This window comes from Callospermophilus lateralis, chromosome 2 (assembly GCF_048772815.1).
Source record: "Callospermophilus lateralis isolate mCalLat2 chromosome 2, mCalLat2.hap1, whole genome shotgun sequence".
Classification (NCBI taxonomy): Eukaryota; Metazoa; Chordata; class Mammalia; order Rodentia; family Sciuridae; genus Callospermophilus; species Callospermophilus lateralis.
This window is the reverse complement of record NC_135306.1, coordinates 103211103-103230236: the sequence shown is the minus strand read 5'-3', so window position 1 is coordinate 103230236 and position 19134 is coordinate 103211103. Positions and strand designations below refer to the sequence as shown.

General features: G+C 35.9%; 1 protein-coding gene across 2 annotated transcripts; it reads left to right on the top strand.

The window, feature by feature from the left end:
• The first annotated feature begins 7281 nt into the window (after positions 1 to 7281).
• LOC143392568 (olfactory receptor 8B3-like) lies at positions 7282 to 17816 on the top strand. Of its 2 annotated transcripts, XM_076846235.2 has the most exons (3): positions 7282 to 7928; positions 17316 to 17493; positions 17697 to 17816. In XM_076846235.2, exons 1-3 carry the CDS (start codon positions 7291 to 7293, stop codon positions 17814 to 17816), a joined length of 936 nt encoding a protein of 311 aa, XP_076702350.2. In that variant the 5' UTR covers positions 7282 to 7290. The 2 variants fall into 2 exon arrangements, with proteins under 2 accessions (XP_076702350.2, XP_076702349.2); XM_076846234.2 differs by lacking the exons at positions 17316 to 17493; positions 17697 to 17816 and having other exon boundaries at positions 7291 to 8235.
• Positions 17817 to 19134: the final 1318 nt, after the last annotated feature.

Genomic DNA, 19134 nt, shown 5'->3' with positions numbered 1-19134 from the left:
GTGATGAAATAGGTCTGTCCCCAATTCTTCATCTTCTTCCCCATTGGTGCTCCTGGTCATGACATTCCTTCTGTTCTTCCTTCCTTCTCTTCATCTTTCATTCTACAGTTTGGGCACGATTTCTATTATAATGGAAATAGCATGTAGTATAACTATATGGGCTGACTCTTGGACTTGAGCCTCATCCTTAGTCCCAAGGTATCTATCTCCAACATGGTCTTTATTCCCTCTACCAGATGTAGACACTAGGCTGATGTCCATTTCTTTCTAGATGTAACACAATCTAGTACTTTTTATATGTCTTCTCTGTCCAATGAAATCAGTGAGTTGAATGCTTTCTTACAAGTTCATTTTTTTTATTGCTTTTCTGAGATGATTTTGTAGATCCATTCCCTATTTCAATGGTTTCTTTCATATAACTGCACTAAAAGAGATAGAAATAACTAAAATTGTTGACATGGTAAATTATACATTTCTAGAATTATTCAGTTTATTTTAAAAAATGTTCTTGCTCTAGAATTTTAGCCTCACTTTATTTGACAAAGTTTTCATTCTTATGGGTATTTTAGGATAAGTGAGTCTCAGCTCTCTGCCCAGGTTTGTTTGTTTATTTGTTTATTTATTTATTATTTATTTCATGGTGCTGGGGATTGAACCCAGAGGGTTGTGCATGCTAGGCAAGCACTCTACCAACTGCACTCTCCCAACCCTGCCCAGGTTTCTTAAAATCCCACCAATAATGACAATGTCTTAGTTAAATGATGTTTTCTCATACTTAGAACTGAAATTCTCATCAGATAGTTCCTGATTTCTAGATTTTGTCTACCATATTTTTAAAAAATTAGAGGATGGCATTCCTCACTATAGTTCACAATATTACCTGTAAAATCATTTTTTTTTGTTTCACCTCTCATAGAAGAATTCTCCTTGGAAAAGGAGTTCTATTTGCTAATTTCAAAAATATGTAACAATAGCTGGGTATTTAATTTGGTAGTAAAGTATACACATGTAGATGATCCTGGGTTCAATCCCTAGCACCAAAAAATAAAAAATTTTAAAAAATGAAAAAAAGAAAAAGGAAAACCACCAAACAATACCAACAAAACCAAAGAAGCAAAACCCACCCCTTGTTTATGCTCACCCTTTTAAAGGTAATTGCTGCCTAGTTCTTTAGATGAAAATATAATCTTGTGACATAATTAAGACATCAAAGCTGATGATACAGAATACATATTTTGACCCAATTGCACATCTTATGAGGAAGTGAAAGGAAAGAATGGAGAATTATGAAGGAACAGAGAGAACTTCTGGAGACATGTTCAGAAGGGTCCTAGAAGTGGGAATTATATAGAAGCAATGTCCTGGACCAAGATGCCATGAGCATAGAGACAATCTGCAAGGCTTGATGCCCAACCAGAAAAATGTGCATCTGCTGCAAAGTCTCATTTTAAAATGGGGTAAACAAGGTGAACTAAAAATCAACATTGCATTTTATTCTTTTATAACTGTGATCAATTTTTAAGGATGTTGAATATGAAGATTTTAGGTCAAGCTTTTCTGGTGAGATGTGTAATTTTTTCCTCAGTAGTACATGTACTTTAACAAATCTATTAGTTGTTACATCATTATTTGGAGATGAATACATATTATTTAGATTCACGCTCTATAAAACTGTGCCTTATTAACGTTCTTAATGTGGGGCTGGGGTTGTGGGTCAGCAGTAGAGCACTTGCCTAGCACGTGCAAGGCCTTGGGTTCAATCCTCAGCACCACATAAAAAGAAATAAAATAAAGGTATTGACAACTACAACTAAAATATAAATATTTTTAAAAATATTCTTATTGTGTATATTGCACACAAGGTATGCTATCTATTGTTAAACACTACTTAAAATGAGTTCAGGGCAAGTGTTCTCTGTAGATATATCTTAGTTGTGGAACAACATTCTATTATCACTGTAATTTAAATATTCAAATGATGATAGTGAGTTTTGAAAAATTCTAAAACATTGGTTTATATTAATTACCTTAGAAGAAAATGATGCCAGTTAGAAACTCGAATTCACTCTAATTAAATGTATTGTTATTAGAGCAGAGCTGAGAATTTATATCATTGTGATTTCATTATACTGTTATAATTAAATTGAATTTCTCAAGCATAGTCTGAATGCTTAATGTCTACTTCTACTCCTCTGTTTATATTCATTATACTGCATGTTTAGACAGTTCTTAAAACTGCAACTTTTTCTTAAGCACCTACTTGAATATAGACATAAAATGGTTTTTAAAGATAGGGCATATATATATATATATATATATATATATATATATATATATTCTTATCGTGTTACCATAGTTTCTCTATAAACATAATTTGAATTGAAAAGACATGATATTTTCCAAATTCTATCTATTTACCAGCAAATGCCATCATCATTTTATTCTTCTTTATGACTGTGTCAAGCTCCATTGTGTATATATACCACATTTTCTTTATTCATTTCTCTGTGGACAGGTATACAGGCTGGTTATTGTGAATTATACTGCTGTAAAGGAAGTGCCTGTATCCTTACAGTATGATGATTATAGGTTTTTTGGATATAGAACAAAGAGTAGGATATTTGGGTCATGTTGTAATTTCATTTCTAGTTTTTTGAGAAATCTTAATACTGATTTTCAGAGTGATTGTACTAATTTGAAGTCCTACTAACATTATGAATGTACATTTCTCCCTATATCCTAAAATCAGCATATTATAATGATACATACATACTGATGTTTATAGTAGCACAATCCATAACAGCCAAGTTATGGACCAGCTTGGATGCCCATCAGTAGATGAATGGAGAATAATGGTTAAAGCAAATATGGCATATATACATAATGTAGTTCTACTCTACCAATAAGAAAAATGAAATTATGTCATTTTGGTGATAAATGGATGGAACTGGAGAACATAAGACTAAGTGAAATAGGCCAGACTTGGAAAGCCAAGGTTCAAATGTTTTCCCTGTATAGTGGAAACTAAAGAGAAATAAGACATCAAAAAGGGATCTCATGAAAATATAAGGAAGAGCAGTAGAGTAGAAGCAGTGAACTGAGGGTGAAGGAAGAACTGGAAAATAAATTTGACCGAATTGTGAAATGTGCAAGTATGAAGAAGTCACAATTCAGTCTGATTTTTTACGTAACTGTAATGCACCAATTAAAAACAAACAAGCAAGCAAACAAATAAGTGGAATATCAATTGAGTATTGTAAGGGGATCAGGGGAAGTGAGGAGGAAAGGGATGGGGATAGAATCGAGAGTTGAAATAGATAAAACTACATTATAAGCACTTATGATAAAATCCTGCAATTATGCAATGCACTAAAATAGTTATTAAAAGTACACTAGTATAAAAAATAGAAAACAGATACTAGTACACAACTCTTTAGAATGATTAAAATTTGAAAAACTGACAATTCCAAATTTTGACAGGATATATGATAATAAGCACTCTCATTCATTTCTGATGATAGCTAATAGGAATTCAAAATGGTGCAGTCACTTTGGAGGAGACTCAAGCAATTTCTTATAAAGTTAAATAGTATTATTGTACGATTCATCTTCTTCAGGATATTAACTTAATTGATTTGAAAATATCCTTCTACACAGAAACCTGATGTGAGTGTTTATAATAACTTTATGTTTGTCCCAAACTCAAAGTAACAAAGATGTTCTTCAAATGGAAATAGAGAAACAAATTGCAGAATGTCCTTAGAAGAGAATTGAAAGAAATGATCTCCCTGAATTCCCAAAAGGTATGCAGGTGTCTTAATTGCACATTTCTAACTGAAAAAGCCAGTCTGAAAAAGATAGATACCAGGCACAAATTATATGGCCCAGTAGGAACAAAAAACATCTATAAAAATAGTGAAATCTGAATGGTTGCTAGGGCTTTGGAAGGAGCAGGAAGGGATAAATAGAGCAACATGGAATTTTTATGTCAGAATTCTTCTGAATAACACTGTCAGGATGGCTGCACAATACAATGCATTTTTCCAAACCTGTATAACTTCATAGCACAAAGAGTGAACATGAATATATGAAATTCAAAATTCAAGGTATCTCAAAAAGAAATGCATATTATAAAAAGAGAAACTAATTGTATTCATGAAACAACTTCACTGAGGACAGTAGGGGAATAGACGCTGACTTAAATAATGTGGAAAATGAATGGAGTATGTAAAGCTAAAGGAAAAAGTCACTTTATACAAGTTGAGTGAGGAGTATAACAAAAATTGAGTATCACTTTAGCAAGTTACTATGAATTATACAAGCCTGTTGGTAATGAAATTGTTATTGTTGAGCACAGGTTAGCAATTCTGAGACAGCTGTGCCTGTATAGTAGAAGTGAACAGCTATGTAAATAGATGATGAAGTGGGAGCCAATTTTAACTATTGGAGTTGGAATTTAAAGATACCCAAGAAGAAGGGCTAGAATGATCTATGTGATAACAGATTACTATCGAAGACATTAGTAGAACTCTAATTTATCTTAAAATGCAAATAGAAATACAGATAGTTTCATATGGAAACATTTATAGGTATGTGTTTATGCATGAGTTAGTATGCCAGTATTTTTCTTCATTCTTTCAACTAAGGGAGCCTAAAAGAAATGAAGCCCTGATAACAATGAGCACACATAGAAATCAGCTAGTTGTATTTATTTATTTTTAAAATATATATATATATATATATATATATATATATATATATATATATATATATATATATTTGTAGATGGACACAATACCTCCCTTTTATTTATTTTTATGTGGTGCTGAGGACTGAACCCAGTGCCCCACACATGCCAGGCAAGTGCTCTACCACTGAGCCACAACCCCAGCACCAGCTGTTTTTTTTTCTAATAACATCATTATTCAATAAAAGCAATCAGGCTTTTTATAGAAATGGATGATTATAGGATGGAGCTTCAGCCTCTTATAATGTCAAAAAGTAAAGAGATGCTCAAAATTGCAAGGACTTTTGGCATATAGCTCACTACTAAGGTATTTGCCAACATGTGAATAGTCTTGGATTCTATTCCCATCAAAGTAAAACAAAATAAAATCCTATACAACAACTTCCAACACACACACACACACACACACACACACACACACACACACACTCAGTGTGGGGGTGGGGCATCCTAAAGAGGCACAGGAACAAACTAAAAGAGCTCCAAACAGTCAAAGTGTTGCTGGAGTCCTAGGTCAGAGGGGTAATAAAATTGGGAAGTCCTACACTTTGGAAGATTCTTTATGGGTGAAGTTGAGTGAGGAGTATAACAAAAATTGAGTGTCACTTTAGCAAGTTCCTATGAATTATAAGCATTTCAAGATAAAAAGTTAAAAATGTGATGCCCTGCTACAAGCACAAGCACATGTCCATATATACAGGAACCTCTAATGTTTTCTTAAAATGGTAGCTCATGAGTAGTGATTTTTGCACCTATTTGATTTTAAACTATTGACAAAAATATATTGAGTTAGAACTTTCTAAAATAATTAAATTGTCACGAAAAAATATTCTTATTTTGGATAATATTATTATTAAAATACCTATGATCAATGAGTACTTTTTCCTATAAAATATACACACTTTCTTACTGATTATTTAAGGGACTAAATTTTTTTAAAATGAACATAACAAATAAACTTAACTAAATTATACATAAAGTTTTAGTAAAACTATTATATCCCCTAGATTCATGATTAGTGAAAATTTTAATGATTTTAATTATATTTACATCTTGATAAATAACAGCAGAGGCTCCTTTACTGTGTGCCCTTGGGATTCAAGAGCCCTTGAGGGGAGGATAATGTCTACTGTCGTAAACTAGTACGTAAACCCAAACACCAATGTTTCTTTTCTTCCTCATTTATCACCATGGGGTGATCTCATCCTAAGGGACCACACATTCCTGAATTTCTAATCAGGTCCCAAAGAACTATAAGTCCTTATCAAATGCAATATGTTCTGTGATGTGTTGGCTCTGATGTCAAGCCTATGGCTCTTCTTTATACCCTTTTGGAAAATTTATAACTAGAAGTTTCATCTATATATCAGAATGAGTCTTGGAACACTCAGATTGTGAAATCTGTGTTCTGATACCTTTTTCAGTAAGGAGGAAGAATCTTGCAAAGCAAGTGATCAGCTCAGATACCTGGAAGCCAGTTCCTCCTCCAGGACAGTAGAGGTGAAATATTCATAGAGGGTGATCATTTGAGTTCTTTTAGTGGAAGGAGGTGAGTTCCTCTGATCTCTATCTCTCACTCTCCATGTGAGTAAAGAATGAGTAGAATTATTACATTGAATAACAAAAAATTTAGCAGCATGGAGCCCTGGATCTACTGCTTGCATTTTTCTCATCTAGATCTTGCTGTGTTGGCTTCTCTCTTGGTTTTGTAGTAGGACAGATACATCAGCAGTTTTAGGAGTATAACAGGAACACACCAACATACAGCCCTTTACAAATATTTCTGTGTGCTATACATACAGAGTTTACATGTTGTAAGAACACAATTGGGCAAATTTTTCAAAATTAACTAATATAATCAGCACTCACATAAATTATGATTATGCTTCATCTCCTCATACTTGATCTTTGAACACACATTCACCATCTTTTTTTCTGGCCTCTGTGTAGCCAAGATGCAGTAGAAAAATATGTGTACCAGCACAGAGGTATATATATCATTATAAATCTTAAGCTACCAAGGATCTTTTCCATACCAGTTATCAATTGTTGACTTTATGGATTTTTGTAGTATGGTATTTGGGAATTCTACAGACTAGGGGATACTCCTTTCTAGGAAGAATAATATTGATATATTCTCTTCCCTAAAACAATTCTTCCCTTAATTAGCACAGGAGAACTGAGGTGTCTAGTAGAGTAATGGAAATATGATTAGGGGCAAGGAATTGAGGGAACAGATGAAGTACAGGGAATTTGGAGAGAGATATCCCCACTTCATAGCTCATCAGCAGGTGGGTTTGCATCACAGTGGTTCCACCTCTCTACTAGCCAAGACAGGAGCAATTACTTTTTCACTTTCAGTAAATACAGAAAAAAGAGAGAGTGATTGAAATGTTGAAAAGGAGGGTTCATTCAGATGATATGAAGCAAGGGATAATTTACAGGAAATCTGCCGGTACCCTCCCCATCAATGACAAAAGCAGGTACATGGGTCCTCTATTAATGAAGATTTGTTCTGTTCTCCCAGACTCTGAACAAAGAGGATGCTGACCGGAAATGACTCCCTGGTGACTGAGTTTGTTCTGGCTGGATTAACAGACCTTCAGGAGCTTCAGCTTCCCCTCTTTCACCTGTTCCTAATGATCTACATTGTCACCATCCTGGGCAACTTTGGCTTGCTCACACTTATTGGTCTCAATTCTCACTTGCACACCCCTATGTACTACTTCCTCTTCAACCTGTCCTTCATTGATCTCTGTTACTCTTCTGTTTTCAGCCCCAAAATGTTGATGAACTTTGTCTCCAAGAGGAATGCCATCTCCTATGTGGGGTGCATGACTCAGCTGTTTTTCTTTCTCTTTTTTGTCATCTCTGAGTGCTACATGTTGACCTCAATGGCCTATGATCGTTATGTGGCCATCTGTAACCCATTGCTGTATAGGGTCACCATGTCCCAGCAGGTCTGTTCTGCATTGTCTCTTGCTGCCTATGTGATGGGATTTGTTGGAGCCACTGCCCACACGGGCTGCATGCTTAGACTGACCTTCTGCAATGCCAATGTCATCAACCATTACTTGTGTGACATACTCCCCCTCCTCCAACTTTCTTGCACCAGCACCTATGTCAATGAAGTAGTTGTTCTTGTGGTGGTGGGCATTAATATCACAGTCCCCAGCTTTACCATATTGACTTCTTACATTTTCATTCTTACCAGCATTCTTCACATCAAATCCATTCATGGAAGATCAAAAGCCTTCAGTACCTGCAGTTCTCACATCATTGCTATTTCTCTCTTTTTTGGATCAGCTGCATTCATGTATCTTAAATATTCTTCTCCTGGATCTATGGACCAGGGAAAAATTTCTTCTGTTTTCTACACTAATGTGGTTCCCATGCTCAACCCTTTGATCTATAGTTTGAGGAACAAGGATGTCAAAGTTGCACTTAGGGAAATCATGACTAAAATTAAAAAGAGAGACAAATTGTAATTAGAAGAACTAATTGTATAGAGAAATTGAAGGATATTAAAACTTCTACTGGTGTTTTTCATGAAGAGATTTTGCTCATGTGATTTCTGCTGATAGTGTTTTATGTGGTTAGTACTGCTGTTTTGACATTTCTCTTAAATTTTCATTATTTTTTTCTGTATCTCAAACACTTTTAGCAATTTTTTAAAATAATTAATTGTCAAGAGCCATCCTTGGGCTGTGTGTGGATTACATCCACATTGCAGTCTAGTGAATAGGAGAATCTGGTATTTGGGAACTTCCAGTGGAAATTTCCTCTGGGTAAGACCACCCAGACACATTGTGAGTTCTATTGAAGCTCTGCCTGGTCCCACACAGCTTTGGAGATGGGATGACTTGCTACAACCTCCCAGCCACACAGCCTATCAGAGGTGGGTGTGACCTACCAAGATGTCAATCAACTTGCTGACTGCAAGACACCATGAAGCAAGATTCCATATGTGAAACCTTATACCTGCCTTTGACGTACTCACTAAAATAAACCCTGAGAGCCATTTTCTAATTATCTAGCTCCAGCTCCTGTGTGGGCTCAATATATCAGGCATTTCATCCTTTAAAACTATGTTTTCTGACTCTGTGTCTTTGTTCTTCACTATTGTTCTAGAGTTTAATCTCTTAGGTGGCTTACATCCTCCTAAGCAGGAAGAAAAAACCCTCTAATGAGGCACTTGATACCTCCCCGTAATTAATAACATGTTTGCAAAGCAATATACACCCTGGTGTTTTTCATTAGGATTAAATACAGACACCATTATTTCTTCCCTTCCTGGATTATTTCCAGGATTCTTCTTAATCTGAAAATATATAGAAAATTCCATAAGTTACAAAAATTTAAAATTATGGTGTTCTCACCTAAATATAGAAATATGACAAATGACATATAGAAATGACAAATATGGTTTGGGATAAGGTTTCAGGGGTGGAGTCTTGCTTCATGGTGTCTTGCAATCAGCAGATTGATTGACATCTTGCCAGGTCACACTCATCTCTGATAAGCTGTGTGGATGGGTGGTTGTAGCAAGTCATCCCATTCCAAAGTTGTGGGGGACCAGGTAGAGCTTTAATAGAACTCAGAATGCATCTAGGTGGTCTTATCCAGAGGAAATTTCCACTGGAAGTTCCCAAATACCAAATTCTCCTATTCACTAGGCTGCGATGCAGATTAGTCCACACACAACCCACGGTTGGCTCTCAGCAATTAATTATTTTAAAAAATTGTTAAAAGTGCTTGAAGCATTTTCATTGTTATCAATATTGTGATAGTCAGGAGGATATGGTGGAAAGTCTTCATTTTTCATCTCTGTAAAGCTTGATACAATAAGATAGATAAAATAGAAGGAATTGTTGGATTTCCTTTCCTCACTATTCTTGCTTTTTGTTACCCTTGTGAATGGAATGGCAAAACTTGTATCACAGGACACTCTTTTGTGAGAACCTATATCATTCATTTATTGTTGAAGAGTATATACACACCTACACCCTATTACTGACAAACGCGGCATTATCAGAAGATGATTAGAGACAGGATATGTGTGTATCCCAGATTTCCAGTAAGGGGTATGGTAGTTCATATTATTTATATTGCATCCATTACAATCTAAAATGGCTTCCAACATTTTCATAAGAAGCATACCATTCTCATAATAATTCTTTGTTTTTTGTTTTTTTTTTTTATCACTAACACAAATGTACTATACATTAATAGAAGTATGTTAGCCAGTGTTTTACTCATCCAATGAGGGTCATTAGAAAAAATAAGTATATGTTAGTATCAATAAGCTATATTCTTATCAACATTTTGTGAGTTTACTTAAACTTTGTATCATGAATAAGGCATAAAACACCTTTAACATAGGGACTGTTTCATATCTTTTCTGTATTCCTCCAACACTTTTGTCATCTTCATATTTAGATTGTTTCTATACCAACATTAAAAAATGTTCACTTGAAGAGTGTTGTTTGGTTAACAAAAATTATAAATTTACAATTATGATTAATGACTATAAAATGTAATAAACGATAGCAACAAAAATAAATCATAGAAATTTTGCATTTTAATTTCCTTTTTGTTTGTGAAATGTCAGCTTTATATAATCTTCCTTAGCTCCTGTCAAGAGAACCAGCGGTGAGAAACATAGTTGGCTGAGAAATCTATAGCTAATACTCCTTTGCGTGAACCATAGTGCTCAGGCAGAGGCCATGCTTATTCTGAGAAGACTCACACAATGGTCCAGCAAGGTGAGTGGGAAGTGCCGGGGCTGGTTGATTTCTGCCTAACACAGGTCTCTTTTGATAGGAATCTTTGTTTGCAGACTTCCTATCATCCTCACCATGACCTTTTAGTACTGTACTGCAGTGTGATATTTTCTACCCAGTCCTTCCATTTCCTTGTCCTTTCTAAGGTGACACTTTCATCCTGGTCTGAGGTGCTCATTAATAGTTTCTGTTCTCTTCCGTTTTATCCTTCATAGGTGTTTACCATAATAAATACCTCGCATGTCTTATTTCTTGGCATCTCCTTCCAAGGGGATGTTCCTGCTCTCTATATGAGGGAATGCTATGTTATTTAAGGCCTCAGAACTAGAGTCCAGTTTTTAAACTCATTGCACATCTTCTGAAGAAATAGAAGGAAAAATGGAAAATTGTGAAAGACCAGAGATAACTTCTAGAGAGTTGCTTCAGAATGAGCCAAAAAGCAGAGGTTGTATGAAAATGATGTCCTGAGCCAAGATGCCAATACCAGAGAGATGATCTACAAGACTTTGATGTTCAGCTAGGAAAATGAACAGGTTCCTACAGAAGTCTGCTTTTAAAGTGTTTAGAGTGGGTTAAGAAGGGTAAGGTGTGAAGGAACATTTCATCTTGATCTTTTAATGACAGTGATTATTTTTCTGGGATGGGAGTTTAGGTCAAGCCTTTTTTGGTGAGACCTGTCAATATTTCCATTGTACTGAAAGTCTTTTAGATATTATGCTAACATTTGGAGAAACTAAAATAGTTATTGATAATAAAAATAATAGAAATCTGTCCTCTATAAAATTTTAAGATTTCTTATGTTGAAAGAAGATAAGTTGAAGATAAAATGAATAAATTTCTTGAATCAGTTTAGAGCAAATGTTCCTCAGTGACTATATTCTTGTCACGGTAAATGGTTCATTATTGCTGTAATTTTTATATTTATATGAAGATATTATAATTTTTGAAAAATTCTAATATCCTTGGTATAAAATAATGCCCTTAAAAGAAAGTGAGGTCTCTTTTAAGAACTTCAGTATGATTAAAATTATTACAATGAGAGCAGAGTTTGTTATTTATATTCATTATAATAATTTCATTATTTAATTTAAAAAAATACTCTGCAAACAGATTCTGAATGCTAAGTATCCAATTCTACTTTTTTATCTACATTCATAACAATGATTTGTGAAACAAAAAGCTTAACACTGGTTTGAATTTTGTTTTGTGGCACATACTTTAATAACGACTTTTTATGTTTTTATAAAGACAGAATGAAATGTACACCATCCATGTCTATAAGCCCTGGGCAGCTAGTCTGAGCACTATATTGTATTCTGAAGCATAGCATGGTAGACAATGAACAAACAAATAACCTGACTCAGTTCTGTCAAGTTTGTAGCCCCAAATGGGGCTCTTAGGAAGTCGAGAGTCAGTAGGTCTAATGTGACAGTGCATTATGTCTTTAGTAGGCATAAGAACAATGAGATAAAATGGCATCCTTGCTCCATTCTCATAGCCAAAGTGGTGCTGCAGCAGTCATAGGCCGAGGAGACAGAGCCTACAGTTGGCAAGAGGTCTTCGGGCTGCTGTTGGAGTTTATGATTCAGGTGTCCAAGGAGCACAGTGCTAAACCTCAGGACCTGTCCTGCATGGTAGCTGGATGCCAGGAAGCGAATCCATGACAATCACTTCTTCAGAAAGAAGCCCAAACTTCCATATTTCAAGGGCACATAACTTCTGCCCATTTCTAGCTATTATTAGCTGACAGAGGTCTAATGGCATCTAATATAGTTGCAGAATGTTTACTATAACTATCCACAAACCTTCTACTAATTAGAGATCTTTAGTTATTTTGAAATACTTGGAAAAAAAATGAAAGTGATTCTAAATATTTGTTCAAAGTTAAATAAGTCAGTGAAAGAAGAACTCTTACATTATTTAAATATAATTCAATTTCAAATTTTCAAATGGTCTTAAAAATTATTTAGCCAGGTGAGGTGGCACATAACTTGTAACCAGTAATCCAAGCCACATGGTAGACTGAGGCAGAAGAACTGAAAGTTCAAGGCTAGCCTAAACAACTTAGTTAGACCCATCTCAAAATAAAAAGTCAAAGGGGCTGGGGATGTTGCTTAGTGATATAGCACTGGGGTTCAATGCTCAGGATTGCAAAAAAGAAGAAAAGAATTTAAAGGAAAAAATTTAACACTCAGAGATGTTTTTAGATATGTTATGCTTTAGATATGAGGCATTCTCTAAGAGTTCATGTGTAAGACAATACAAGAATATTCAGAGGTGAAGTGATTAGATCACAAAAGGTGTAATTTAATGAGTGGATTAATCCACTGAAATGGATTTGCTGTGTGGTAACTGTAGGCAGGTAGGATGTGGCAAGGGGAAATAGGTCACTAGGAGCATGGTGATGGGGCTTATATTTTGTCCCTGGTGAGCAGAGCTCTCTCTCTGCTTCTTGGTGGCCATGTCTTGAGCTTCTTTCCTCTGCCATGTCCTTCTGACCTGATGGTCTGCCTCACCTCAGGTCCAAAGCAATGGAGCCGGCCACACATGGACTGAGACCTATGAAATTGTGAGCCAAAATAAAGTTTTCCTCTTCTATGTCCTAAAACAACATTTTTCTTTTCTGCACCTTCATGAAAATAGAGCATAATATAAAGCTTTTAAAGTTAAATTCCTATTGACTTTGAGAAACTGAACATATTGGGTTTGAAAAGAGGAATGAACAAAGATATTGTGGCACATCTCAGTGAGAAGGATGACCATTTGATGTACTTCATTATAATTGAATCAGTGTGATGTAACTGTTATGCAAATGGAAGAAAGGAAGGAATAAATTTTGCAATACAAGGAGAAGCTTAGAATCTCTGCATTTATTCAATGTTTTCCATAGATACCCTGGAGTTATTAAAAGGAACAGAATGACCTTCATCCTAAGCTCTAATTACAGCCTGATTTAAAACTCTTCTCACATTGTGATTTTCTAAAATGTGAACTTGAAGCATTTCATGTTCTTGCATCTCCTAAATAAGAGTTCTTAGCATTTCCATAGAAAATACACATTTTAATGAATCACCAAGGTCCTCTTCAAGGTTGTTACTGAAGGAATGTCTGTCATGTGGAATGTTTCAAGTTTCCCCCAAGGAATTTTTGTTCCCTTAGTAATTTGGGGTCTGAGAATAATAATTGAGACTCATTTTTCAGCAATATTTGGGTTTTCTATTATCTTGAGTAAAATATAAAGTGTAATCTTAAAGGTAAAATAATCGGGGGAGCTCCAGTTTTTCCCCCTTGCTTTTGGTGTTTCTTAGTTTACTTCCTCACTGAGTGTACCAACCCATGACTTAATTGGAAATGACCCACAAACACTTTTTTCATGTTCTAATCTTTCTCCTGAGCTTCATTTAGCATTATTTATATATATCCTCCTCCATACTTGTACGAGGATGCCATTTGTTCAAAACTGAATGTATAATTATAGCAATATTTCCTGTCTTTGTGAGTTCTCTCTGTATTAACACTCTAATTTACCCAAACACCTAGAGCAATATGTTGGCAAATTTTATTGTCTATTTCCATTCTCTTTGTGAGACATCCTGCTGAATCTTCTCTTACAATGTCTCCTATTTGTTTCCTGGAATTACAATAGTACTCCAAATTAGGCCCCAACTTCCTTAAAAAGATTGCTAAAGTGCAAGAAATAAAATAAAGAATTAATAAATGGGATGTGTGCTCTGGTCCAGCAAGGAGGTCCACATTACAGGGAAGAGGAGAGTGTGCCTATGAAGTCACTATTCAAGACCTCCAGAGACCACACAGGAAGCAGGTCTGATTTTATTGCAAGGTTCCCATGTATATATACTCAGGCAGTAGTTAAGCAGATTACAGGTAGCCATCAACACAATTTCTTACTAACTGTTCTTAAAGTAACGAATCGAGGAGTGGGCGGTGGAGGAAGCACTGGAACTGAACACATGGCCTCATGCCCAGGGCTATGCCTACAGGGTCTGTGTCCTGTAGCTCATGTGCCTAGCGTGAGGAAAGTGTCCTGCCACTCAGACGCCCTTAACATATGCCATGTATGTAGTACTCCATTCACTTGTCCCTAAAGGTATGGACTCAAACTAAAAATTTCTTCTCAGAAAATAAACAATCACTGAGGTGAATGGAGAGCCTACATTTGGAGAGCAAATTTTTGCCATGTGCACATCAGAAAGAGCACTAATCTCCAGAATATACGAAGAACTCAAAAAACTTAACACCAAAAAAGCTAAACAATCCAATCAACAAATGGGCTAAGGAGCTGAACAGGCACTTCTCAGAATAAGATATACATTTGATTAACAAATATATGAAAAAATGTTCAACATTTCTTGCAATTAGAGAAATGTAAATCAAAACTACTCTAAGATTTTCATCTTATGCCAGTCAGAATGGCAGTTACCAAGAATACAGACAACAATAAGTGTTGGTGAGGGTGTGGGGGAAAAGGTACACTCCTGGTGGAATACATTCCTGGTAGAATTGAAATTGGTGCAACCACTCTGGAAAGCAGTATGGAGATTCCTTAGAAAACTTGGAATGGAGCCACTATTTGACCCAGCTATCCCACTCCTTGGTTTATACCCAAAGGGCTTAAAATCAGCATACTATAGTAATGTAGTCACATAAATGTTTATAGCAGCTCAATTCACAATAGCTAAACTGTGGAAACAACCTACATGCTCTTCAGTAGATGAATGGATAAAGAAACTGGTATATATACACAATGGAATATTGCTCAACATTAAAAGAGAATGAAATCATGGCATTTGCAACTAAACGGAAGGAGTTGGAGAATATCATGCTAAGTGAAGTAAGCCAATCCCCCCAAACCAAAGGCTGAATGTTCTCTCTGATAAGTGGATGCTGATCCATAATGGGGGGCAGGGGTATTCACTGGAAAAATTAAGTAAATTTGATTGGGTAAAGGGTGGAGGGTGGGGAGGGAATGGGGGCAGGAAAGATGGTAGAATGAGATGGACATCATTACCCTATGTACATGTATGACTACACATACGGTTTGACACTACATCATGAGCAACCAGAGAAATGAAAATTTGTATTGCAATTGTGTATAATGAATCAAAATGCATTCTGTTGTCATACATACCTAATTAAAATAAATTAATTAATTAATAAAAAACACAAAGGGTTGTATGATGCTTTTTGTTTTTACTTTTGCTTTCTTAGTGCTGCAGATTGAACCCAACAATAGATTACCACTGAACCAAATCTCCTGTCCAACTTTATTTTTTATTTTGAGATAGGGTCTCATAAGTTGAGTTTGAGAACTTTCTCAGCCTTCTGAGTCACTGGCATTATGGGCAAGTGACACCAGGCCTGGCTTCTTTCTTTTGTCTTCCTCTCCTCCTTCTCCTTTCTTCTCTTCTTTTTTGTAAATCATCCATTACCTGCTATAATTGCCTCTGCAGCTTATCTAACCTTTGTCTATCTAATACTAGTCATTTCTACATGTGTCACCACATTAATCCTTATAAGGCAGCACTGTAGTTACTTCTGTTCTTTGCCAAAAATAAATAAATAAAGACCTAAGTGGCCTCCTATAGGGAATAATCCTTCATTTAGGTACCCAGGAGCTTCCTACACTACACTGATCCATGTTGTGGTCTGAGTCTATGCTGCAGTCCCGTAAGAGAGATGTTGAGAGCTCACAGAGAGGCTGTGCAAGTCCTCGGGGTGATATTCAGGGAGTGGGGAGACTGCAGTCTTTTTCTGAACTCAGTAACTTGGATCTGGAGTGCTCCTAGATGACTTTTGTGGGTCCAGCACTGGCCTTTATGTAAACATCTTACTGATTTTTTTTTTCTGTCCTGCATTCTTATCTACAACTAAAAGCATTGGCACTGTATAAGCCTTTGCCAGTGGGGCAAAATATCTGTGTTGTATCCAGGACAAATTCCAAGAATAATAAAGAGATCTTCATTAATTCTTTATTTAATTTTACACATAGAGCATTTACTGATATGCCAGGTATTGCTCTAGGTGATACAGAAATAGCACTGAAGTAAGTAGACAAAATCCCTGCCTTTTGGGAGCCTAGACTCTAACATATGTAGGTGCATATATTGGGGGAAGACACAACAAGTAAAAAAATGAATGTATGGTATTTCATCTAGTGATAGGTGAAGGGAAAAATTCCATTTGTATATGGAAAAGTTTTTCTTGTATGTCTTTTCTGGGGATATGTCCCATTTGGTGGGGAATCAAAATATATGCAAAATGGTATCCTACCAATAAGTTATTGTTTGGAAGATAATTTATTTTAGTTGTGAAACTAACCTGTAGAGAAATCACTGGAGAAACACAGGTCTTCTGATTTTCAATCAGGTCCCTAGGATTTCCAAACTCACAAAATCCCCTTAGGATCTTTTGGCATCAGTAGATGCTATTTACCTAACCTCATAGGATAAAGAAGACATTAGGTAAAGCCACCATCAGAAATCATGATCTGTACCTTAGGGTGCTTCAGAGTTTGAGGTATGGAGGATTGTGCTCTGGCTCTCTCTGTCCATAATTTATAACAAACAAAAGCAATACCAACAAAAAAAATGTGTTTTCTGGTCTGTAAATTCATCAGAGCTACCTGCCACTCATAAGAATGGAGCAGAAGTGTTATCAAGAGTCCTGACGCAGAGGGTTGAGAGCTGAATTGTACCCATCATGCTATTCTTCTAGATCTCATCTCAACAATTCTAGGCGTCAATTGTTATAGGGCCTAGCATTATCATCTTCATTTCTTACACCTTGATCCTGTCCAACATTTCTGGCATCCATTCCACAGAGGGAAAGTCCAAAGCATTCAGTACCTGCAGCTCTCATATTATTGCTGTTTCTCTTTTCTTTGGAGCATCAGCATTCATGTACCTTACACCATCTCCTACTGGGACTCTGGATCAAGATAAAGTCTCCACAGTTTGTTTTTTTTTTTTTTTTAAGGAGAGAGATAGAGAGAGAGAGAGAGAATCTTTTTTTTTTTTTTTTTTTTTTTTTTTTTTTGTAGATGGACACAACACAATGCCTTTTTTATTTTTTTATGTGGTGCTGAGAATCAACCCTGGGTCCTGCCTGTGCTAGGCGAGCACTCTACCGCTGAGCCACAATCCCAGCCCTCCACAGTTTTTTATACCATTGTGGGACCGATGATGAACCCTTTCATCTATAGTTTGAGGAACAAAGATGTCCATGTTGCACTGAGAAAGACTTTGAAGAAAAGGATGCTTTCCTAAACAGAAACTGTGTTTGGTATAGATGCCAGATCTTCATTAGGGCAAATGAGATATGAATCATGGAGAAAATAACAAGAAACGGAAATAAAATGCAAATAATGTAATAATGTAGTTAATCATTAACTATACAAATCAGTTCATTCTCTAAGGCAACATAAGGAAAAGGATGGTCAGTTCTTCATTCTTTCTGTGAGAAGGGAGAGTAAGTCTGTCTTACATTCTCTAGGGTATTCTCAGAAACTATAAAGTGTTAAATAGAATAAGGTTTCATGATAATAAATCAAGAAATGGTAAGATGATGAGATCTGATTAGGACACATCTGGAATTTTTGAGAAGCTGTGTCATGGAAATATTTGACTTTTGTGGACTTTGAGTTAGTCATTTAGTCTTTCACTTGATAACCCTCTTTTTGGTAATTAAGTGGTTTTTATTTTGGAGATTCTTTTGTTTCCATAATTGAGGAAAGCCTTGGGGCGGGGGGTGCTGTTCTCAGGACATTTTCTCTTTTTGCTTCATTCTGAGGGGAGTTAGGTAAAAGGAGGTCAAAGATGTTCTTGTGATCTTAGTTCCTAATCACCATTGAGGGCCACCAGGATAAAGGGACTTCCATAGGTTTGATCTCATGGAGTCCAAGAGAGGATTGTGTGTAGAAGGACATGCTATTTCTTCGCTGGGAAGAAGTTTACTGCAAATGTTTATCAATTATCAGTTGCTGCATGGATTTCACTATAAATCACTCGGGGAAGCATTAACCTATTTCCAGATTGGGTGTAAAATGAATATAAGCCTTCAAAATAGAGGAGGAGGAAGAAAGCTAAATCTTTTGTGTGGTTAATATCACATGGAATTTTATTGTTCACCCATTCCTTTCCCTTACGAGATCCTAACACGTCAACCTTCTTTCCTAATTCTTTTCCCACATAATGCATACATCTCCTAACACCTCTCTCCCTCTACACACCAACACACCACTTCATTTCTGTTCCTCCTTCTCAGATATCACTGTCTCTCAGTTATTGTACCATCTGTTCCCTCTGCCTGGAATGTCCCTGTGGCTCTTGTCACTGAGATCTTGGTTGACATGTCACCTCCTTAGTAGAGTCCATATTGATCATCTACTAAAATATGTATATAGTTATTCTCTTCCCTTCTGAAGTAAGTACACAGTCATTCAAATAGTAAGATTGTGAGATTTTGACTAGGACACTTCTAGATCTTACCATTGAGATATTTTTGTCTTTTCCTCAAATAATATTTACAGTCTTAATTCATTAGCAGTGAGATCTTTCCCGTTAACATTTCACTCTCTTTTGTCTT